Source organism: Schistocerca piceifrons, chromosome 8, assembly GCF_021461385.2.
Source record: "Schistocerca piceifrons isolate TAMUIC-IGC-003096 chromosome 8, iqSchPice1.1, whole genome shotgun sequence".
Classification (NCBI taxonomy): Eukaryota; Metazoa; Arthropoda; class Insecta; order Orthoptera; family Acrididae; genus Schistocerca; species Schistocerca piceifrons.
In genome coordinates, this window is record NC_060145.1 from 468,730,582 (window position 1) to 468,740,253 (window position 9,672).

Genomic DNA, 9,672 nt, shown 5'->3' on the forward strand with positions numbered 1-9,672 from the left:
CCGTGGAGAGCCAGGTTTCGAGGGAACAACGCTACAACCGGCGGGAGGCGGATCCTGTTCCATCGAGTCGTCGCCAGCTGCGGCCGCTGTCCCGGGTTGTGTAGGAGGAGCAGCATCATTTGCCGACGAGAGGCCAGCTGAGCACCTGGCAGCAGAGCGTCTCGGCGAAACTGAGGACGGCCGGGAGCAGCGACTCACGGATGGAGCATCAGACGAAACGCACCGGGGTGGAGAGGGGGATAGAGACTACTTCTTGGAGGCCTTCTTGAAAGTCCGAGGAGGCACAGGGATGGTGGGCTGGACCCGAAGAAGGTCCTCACGCCGGACCTCGAAAGCTGGGGTCCAGAACGTTTCCCCGATGGACGCCTGAGAAGAGGATCGCTTCTCAGGCGGTGGAGGGGGGGGGGGGGGGGGGGGGGGGGGAGGAAGGGTGGCCCTTGGGGGCAGAGGGGGCAGGGGCCACGGGGGAGAGGAGGATTTGGGAGGCGGAGGCACAGACCCCGGATGGGGGGAGAAGGTGAAGGGGGGACAGGATAGGGGTGAGGATACCGTGGAAGGAGTGGACACGACTGAGGCAAACTAAGTGGTCAACGTCACGGGATGGAGGCGGTCATACTTCTTCCTGGCCTCAGAATAAGAGAGACGATCCAAAGTTTTGAGTTCTTGAATCTTCTTCTCCTTCTGATACGCGGGGCAGTCTAAGGACCTAGGCAAGTGAATGCCAGGACAATTAACGCACCGAGGTGGTGGGGTGCATGTATGTTCCTCATGAAGAGGACATCCACAATCGCCACAAAGGGGCTCAGCCTCACACCGTGACGACATGGCCCAAAGCGCAAACACTGAAAACAGCGCATAGGAGGCGGGACGTAAGGTCGCACGTCGCACCGGTAGCACATCACCTTTACCTTCTCCGGGAGAACGTCCCCCTCGAAGGCGAGGATGAAGGCCCCGGTGTCGATGTGACAGTCTTTGGGGCCGCGCTGGACTCGCCGGACGAAATGCACGCCTCGGCGCTCCAGGTTGGCCCTGAGCTCCTTATCAGATTGCAGCAGGAGGTCCCGATGAAAAATAAACCCCTGCGTCCTATTCAGTGCCAGATGCGGGACAATGGACACTGGGATGTCCCCTAGTTGGTCGCACGCCTGGAGCGCCGCCGACTGTGTGGTGGAGGTGGTCTTTATAAGAACAGACCCCGAACGCATCTTACTGAGAGCCTCGATTTCCCCGAAGATGTCCTCGATGTGCTGAACAAAGAACATCGGCTTGGAGGTGGCGAACGTCCCCCCATCGGTTCGAGAACAGACCAAATAGCGAGGGAAGTACTTCGCCCCAAGCCAGCGGGCCTGTCCCTCCTCCCAGGGAGTGGCCAAGGGGGAAAGGGCAGGAGAACCAGAACCAGAGGCAGTACCTTTCCTTTGGAAAGACTCGGCCGCAGAGCGACCTGATACGTGTTGACGTTTCATCTGCGAAACGTCCGCCCTGATACCACCCACTCCGACCAGGGGCTCTCCCCACGGGCGCCACCCAGCCTCAGCAAGGGCCATCTGGCAGGATGACTGTTGCCGGGAGTCCTGATGCCCAAGGAGATGGGCATCTACTCCTTGACCGACATGGGGAGGGTGAAGCTCAGGTATCGGCAGTACGATCCCCATGTTGTCAGGGGGCTACAACCTAGAGGGTACATGACGACCCCACCACAACGGGCTGGCTACCGTGCTAGATTTCGGGTGCCATGGAAAGTCCATCATGATCGTAGGTGCAGATGGGGACGCACTATGGGTGTAACTTGTACAACCCATCAGGCGTTTAGGCCCAATTTGAGGAATAGTGGGTATGGTGACAATGCCGTTACAATGCTGAGTGCCAAGGTCTTAGTGCACTGAGGACCAGTGGTACACCACGTAAGGTGTCCTTCCCCAAAAGGCTCATACTTCTGTAGAACTTTGAAAAATGGAGGTCAAACCCCAAGGGGGACCAGCACATGGAAGGCCGAAATGGTTGAAACTCCTTTTAGTCGCCTCTTACGACAGGCAGGAATATCTCAGGCCTATTCTTACCCCGGACCCGCAGAGGGGGGGGGGTCCTCCTCTCTATAGTCATATTGTTCACTCATGTTACAGCTTGTCATATGAAAATATTGACGTCATACCATCATACAAACAGTGTATAGTCAAACAATGGAAAATCCCAGATGGAATGTAACAATACTATGAGAAGGAAAGTTGCTATTCACCATGTAGCGGAGATGCTGAGTCGCAGACAGGCACAACAAAAAGACTCTCACAATCATAGCTTATGGCCGTCAAGGCCTTCGTTAACAATAGACTGACATTCGCACACACAAATGGTGTGTGTGTGTGTGTGTGTGTGTGTGTGTGTGTGTGTGTTGCGTTTGCTTGTGTGTGCATATATGTGGGTGGAGGGGGCGCATGTCTGTCTGTTGTTGATGAAGGCCCCTTAACAGCTGAAAACTATAATTGTAAGAGTCTTTTTCTTGTACCTATCAGCGACTCAGCATCTCTGCTATAGGGTGAGTAGCAACTTTACTTCTCATGATATTGAAACAGTGTATAGTGACAGATCTGTATCTGATGGCCAAAATTTGAACTACTTTTTTTCCAGCATAAATCGATTTCACATTAACACACCTAACAAGTTTCACTACCATAAGATAATTACAGCCCACACTGGACCTCTGTGGGTAGTTGCGCTTTAACCCTCAAGCAGGTGCGCCATCCACAAATAACATTGTCTTGTACCATGCCACAGTTCCATAATTGTGAGCCCATACTTATTCCTTCATTATTGCTTCTGCTAACACAGTGACAAGTTGTGCTGTCATACATCTAAGTGAGCAGCAGTAATGTACAATAAACAAACAGATAGGTGAGAAAAAAATTTACGATCTGTGCAAAAAATGACCCACATTCCAAGCGAGCAGTACAATCCCACAATGAATCAGTTGTCTATGAGATAATTAGCAACTGAATACGTGGCTGGGTGGGATCTGATGTGATTGCGTAGTTTAATGCTTCAAATGGGTCATTACTGTGGGTAACACTTGTACAAGGCAACAGAGTGATGAAAGTATTTTATTTTTCTTTAATTAAACAGTGATTTAGCTTGTATAATATAACTTTATTTTAATGTTTTTTAATTAAACTAAGATTAAGCTGTGATTCTGCTTATACATGTTTACCTTGGTAATACGACACTTATTCTTCACATGTGTACAAAGTATGCTGTGTGCCCTTTCAAATGTTAATTATAATCACCCAGTGTCTCTTGTTCTAAGGTATAGACATTTAATTCAGTTGATAAAGTCAGCTGAGTTCTTGATACAGTGCACATAGTGACCAATGCACAATGAGCAGGCTAGCGAGTTACTCGGCAAGTCTGTAAGCTGGCAATCCAATGGTGCTCTCAGCAAGCAGTAGGGTTGTTTCCTTCTTACAAACTCCTGATATGTTGTCAATGTGTTTTATAGAGGAGATTCTTAATTACACTCTCTTCCAGTGATAACTACATGAGAATGTCCATTATTCTGAATGTCAGGTCCCGTGACAACTTTTGATATGTCTCCTCCTTCAACATCAACTGGATCTTCACATCATAGTAGGCTTGTTCCATAACTGCAGCTGCATTGCCACTGTCAGCTTGCAGACTAAAATGAGTCTTTTGGAGAACACAGAAGCCACTGCACTCAGCTCTTCAAGTCCAGCGCTGGAAATGTAAATTTTGAAAGAATGTGGCTCATTTCTTGATCAATTTTTTCTGCAGTTTCACCGAGAATCTTGCAAACTGTTCCACCACATTTATCTCAGCAATAGGGATACTCCATGGCAATAGTGCAAAGTTCAGTCCCTTCTTAAATGAACAACATGACACCCACATTGATGTTTCTCGATGTCATGCAGATAACAGTGCAGTGCACTGTTTAACAACCTGCCACATGCTGTTGTGACAGCTGGCTGAATTTCCCTTTCTGCCTTTCTGTGATTTTCCTCTGTGATAACATCTATTGTGCTACCATGGTTCTGACAATCTAGTCCCAATCTAAAGCTAAAAACACCTCCGTTAGCCATAGGGTACGGCAGTAAGGTAGTGGTCATTTGTATATGTCTGCTTTCTAGAATAATGTATGCCATCTCATTGCAGTAGGAAGTTGGCAGGCTAAAATATTCTTCTGAGAACAGCAGTGTCAATATGATAGCTCATTATAGCAAATTGTGGAAATATCTTCTCATAGTGGTATCATAATGGGGAAGTCAAAGAGCTTAATAAATTATCCTTTATAACACACAGACTTTCCAGGTGTTCAATGTTGTACTATGTTTCCCCATCACAAAGACATGTTATATACGAATGCGTGCTTCTGTAGCTATATGTAATGATAAAATCTTCTGAAGCTTGCAGCAGCAGCAAGTGGTTAAAAATCTGCTAGCAGGTGTGCAAGGAGGACATTAAGCTCCATTAATGTTGTCCTGTGTCTCAGTAACATGACACATTAGCTGGTTCCCAAAGAGGCATGAAATCAATTCAGTCTTTAGGCCTCTAGCAAAAATTTGACAACTTTTGAGGTCTGAATTATTGTGTATGCCTTAAAGGCCAGGGATATACAAAACACTGTGGGTGGGGATCGTTTCATGTTGGACAAAATGCGTGTACTATTGAATAGCATTTTATAGAACACGGATGGTATTTCTGCCTTCAGTACACTAAGAAATCAGCGGAAGTAGAACATAATCTAGAAAATGGCACCAAATTGTGTCCAATAAGACATTTATTACTAAATAAAAATGGCTTCTGGGACAGTGTTATAACAGAAGCAAGAGGGTGCACAACAGAAATATTACCATGTATGGCAAATGAGTGAGCACCAGTGATGTCACGGACTACAGTGTGGCTATATATGGATGGTGGCAGGAATCACACAGCAATTATCACTTGATGATGGCCAAGGAATACCCCGCTGAAAGCTGACAAAATTTTAACAACATGATAAGATGTATGCTTGAGAAGACATTATCTAGTTTACAACTGGTTAACAGCCAAAATATTAACCTTCAATCTCACAAAAACCTCATATTATGCAATGCAAGGTGCTAGAATGGGTTGCTTTGATTACTCCCAGTCTGTTGTGGATTATACAACAACAATTTGCAGCAAAACTAATAGACAGTTAAATGAAATTTTTACATTACTGTACAGAAGAAAGTTATTCAAATCTTGACACACAATTTGGAGACCTACAAACTGGGTAACTGTGGTTACAATACACTCAACACTTTTACTCAACTATGTGTGTGCACTGCCAACACACACGGAAATGCTACAGAAGGGAACAGCTTTTAGACCAGAGTTTCTGCTTGAGAAGTGTTCCTACAATGTAAGTGAATATGTTGACTAAGAGTAATAATGGGCATTCATTTATTGTTGATGTATCATTATCTGATAACAGGTTTAATATCTTGCCGTCTGCATGTCTTTGTACAAGAATATTTCTGCTGTTGGTTTCTTGTTTCCTCTGTTTCAGATGCAGTATAATGAAACACCACAATGAAGGAAATCAGTTGTGAAGGAAGCATTGTTGGCTAGAGCTCATGTGTGTATATTTTTCTGAAGTGTAGTGTAACAAAGTTTCATGTTCCAGTAATGTCATTTTATAGTTCTTCCATGTAATGTTAATTAGTTGCAGACTACAATTGTATGTTGTGGTTTCACTGATAGTTTTCTTTCCCATTAATATACCTGGTGAGGTGACACAACATTAAGGCACTGCACTCACATTTGGGAAGTCATGGTTCTAACCCCATCTGGCTATCCTGACTTGGGTTTTACGTGGTTTCCCTATGTTATTAAGCTGAATACTGGGATGATTCCATAACACATATAAATTATATTTACTATCTCAATCCTGACTTGTCCTATATTGTATGTGCCAAATCATAGTTTTTGTGACCAATAAAGAAATATAAACACGACCTAAATATATTAGAAAGGTCATGGTCGATTTCCTACCCCATCAAATTTAATCAATGTTCGTGTATGTTCTAAATATTTATAAATGTACCAGTAATGCATCTGATGTACCCTATACTATTATGCTGAATGGTCTAACTACAAATAATCCACAGGTATTTTGCAAGGGACACTCAACATGTGAGATTCTTCATCATCCACATGCATTGTGAACTGAGGTGACACCAGAAAGTGGATAAGTTAAACAAGAAGCTCAGTTTCGCCTGATATGTACACTGAAATATTTCTCATTGTGTTAACATGCAGACTGGATTACTAGATTTGTCTGGACTTTGTAAGTATATAGACAATGGTTTGTGTAATTGCAAACCTGCTTTATTTGAAGTATTAGATAAAAACAGCATCTTAGCAGTACAACAGACTGAACAGTAGCTGTTTTCAAAGTACATTTTTCCTGAGTAAAAAAAAAGCATTTGCGATGTCAACAGCTGTTGCATTGTGGTTCGACAATGGTAACAAACTGGCATGATGAACAACTGGAACTGAATATGAGCAACTGTAAATTGGTTGTCAGAAGCAAATGGAATGCTCATACATAGTTTTCTACAGTTAGTAAAACAAGTTAGCTATTATTTTGTTCTCTTAGATTAGAATTCATCACATCGTCTCAGCTTCTGGCAAAATTTGAAATATGACATACAAGTAGGTTATGAGAGTGCCAACAGTCTTGTCCCAGACTAGACAACACATCATGCTATCACAGTAATTGTATTTTCGTGCTGGGATTTATTGGCTTAACCAAGTCACAACCAAACTGTCACATTCTAAACTAACCCAGGTCTTGGGCCTCACCATGGGTCAATCTGTCAGCACATCTAGCTTTCTTCCATTTGCCAGCTAAATACAAAAATCAATAAGCAACCTAGAAATTTACGATAATCAGATCAGTAAACGCTAAACTGGTACCCTCCATACAAAAATAAATGTAATAAATTCATATCTTCTGCCAAAGAAAAGCATTAGATTCTGTGATTCTCATTTGCTACCTTATACTGTCATCTGATTGGCTATGACCAATGTCAACGAACCATCAGCTTCAGCATACAACGCATGGGTCACTAACACCATGAAGAACACCCCAACCATTTTCTCCTAATATACACATGCAAAGTAAGTTAAAAGTTATTTCCATAATAATCAGTGCAAGTAGATTAGTAGCACTCAACATTTTGCCAACAGCAATTGCTATTGATATACAGCTTGATTTTTTCATGTCCTTAAAGTCTATCTTGTATGAAGATTTATGAAACACAATGTGCGAAAGAAATACTTTTTTAACTGAATAACAGATGCAAATTTCCAATTCTATAGTGTATCTGGGCTGGATTTTGCACTTACCATATTTGAATTATATGTATGACAAGTGAGTAGCACACTGTGACTACTCCTAAGAAAAAAACGGGTCCTATCTTCTGTTGAGGAAGGAGATTGTTAAGTTCCACACTCAAAGTTTTATTAAACTGCCTGGTTCAGGGCTATGGCTTACTGTACTACATTCAGGTACAAACACAGGAAATGTTACAAGCCACTCACAACACAGAATGGAAAAAGGAAAGAAGATTAGGTTTCAAAGTGTCAGCAATGATATTGCCATTAAACACAGAACACAAGCTTAACTGCAGAAGGATAGGGAAGGTAATTGGCAAAGACCACTTCAAAGGAACATTCCTGGCAACTGAAACATTTTAAGAAAACTACAGAATACTTAAATCTTGAAGGCTGCATGGGGATTCGAACCACAGTCATCCCACATGAGTCTGTGTACTGCCACTATCACCTTACCTGACAGTACATGGAATACAGTTTCCACAGGCAGGGCCAGCTGTACATTGTGGCTGCACCTTTACATTTCATATTTGTAGCCTCTGATCCTTGACCATAATGCACACAAATTATATCAGTTTGTGAAACTCTACACATTAAATACACATAAAAACAAAATAAGATGTTCTGGTGAAACAATAATGTGAGGGGAAAAGCAAACTACTGCCAGCATTAAAGCTTTAGTATCCATGTACTCTTCAGCTCAGGTGTTATCAGTCATAATTTCAAAACTTAAAGCAGTATCAACATATTCAGTTTTAACATTCTACCCAAATTTACACAATGAGGAAATGTCAGATCAGGATTCACTCAGCACCAAGAGCATACTTATATTGCCTTATCCAATTTAGTTGTTGGTAGCCAAATGAGTATGGCAGTGTAAAAGTATTGTGACTAATATGAACATCACTGCCTATTACATCATGACAGTAAACTGTTGTCACAAATCATGGTACACTACAATGCATTAATGGATAATGCTGGTTTGAAATGATGTAATCAAGGGACTTAAATAAACACCTAGATTAATGACTAACAATAACCCTAGAGTAACATCAAAATGTGTGCTATTAAAAATCACACCTGCAAGGGGGATGTGATTCTACATTTCCCAATTTTTTTCCTTGTTTAATAGATACTGAGGTTGATTACAATACCACGAATGAAACGGACTGTTTACTACATAAAACTGAAAGCTGAATACATGTAAATAATGAATTCCTTATACTGTATGGAAAAGATGTGAAGATAAAAATCAGCTGAGCAATATATGTAAACATAACATAGTGTTTTTGATCTTCAGTTTTCCCAAATGGCAAACGATGATTTATGAGAAAAGAACACATGTGTCTGTATGAATGGATGAGAAAAACAATGGTACTTACTAAGGCAGATGTTTCCAAAATGACAGAATGAGGAATATCCTACAGTGCACACACAGTTCATAAGTTCTCCTTAAATATACAACGCTCACTGCAGGCTGAAATAGTTGAATGCTGTCATTCGTCAACATACTATAATGAAATATCTACCAACGTACAGTCTGTCTCTTCGCTTCTAACTACCGAATAATCATTAAATATAGATATCTGACATCACAATTATGTGGCAAACACTTGTTGTCACTGCTACTAAAAGTTGTTACACACACAAAATCATGTAGAAAACCCAAATACTTACCGTTGTGGAGATTTTCAGTCTGAGTAAGGATGGAATCTAGAATAGTGGACACTTCGTCGGGATTCTTCTTGGCAGCTACAGTCAGACCTTCCAAAAGCTGCGGAAGACCGTCCTTCGTAGAAGTTGCTGAGTGAGAAACGTTTTTTAATCGAGTCTTAGGATTACATTCCTCACGGAGCATTTATTCTCGTTTTACTTTATCGACTCGTTCGTTAAAAATTTAATCTATAAAATCAATAGCATTCTCTGCAATTCTAGGAACCATAGAGTGAACATTTACCTGCCATAATCTTGCCGGCGTTTGGGTTGAGCAGTCATCGGTTTACTATCATTTACGCTCACACATTTTCTACGAGTTTGAATACTTTCTTCTCATGCCGCCCCCCCTTCCTACCAAACACAAGCAACATCATATGTCAGACGCTCAGAGATGCATGCTCACTTTCTCTGCGCAGTATTCAAGTTCACTCTTTAATTAGAAAATATATTTGTAAATAATCAACATCAAAAATCGACGGTATCCATCTTTAAATTCTTTGATTTTTTTAATACGTAATTTATAACATGAAATCTTAGTGGATCTCGTATATATTATAACTTTTTACAAATGCTCTTTTGACGCTA

The 9,672-nt window shown here is 41.9% G+C and overlaps 1 protein-coding gene across 1 annotated transcript in view; it reads right to left on the reverse strand.

The window, feature by feature from the left end:
* The window catches only part of LOC124711263 (rap1 GTPase-GDP dissociation stimulator 1), a 97,964-nt gene extending 88,482 nt beyond the window's left edge, over window positions 1-9,482 (reverse strand). The window contains exons 1-2 of the mRNA XM_047241242.1: window positions 9,329-9,482; window positions 9,049-9,174 (exon numbers count right to left, since the gene is read on the reverse strand). Coding sequence (XP_047097198.1) covers window positions 9,049-9,174; window positions 9,329-9,335 — 133 coding nt within the window. The 5' untranslated portion in view covers window positions 9,336-9,482. The remainder of the gene's footprint in view (window positions 1-9,048; window positions 9,175-9,328) is intronic.
* Window positions 9,483-9,672: the final 190 nt, after the last annotated feature.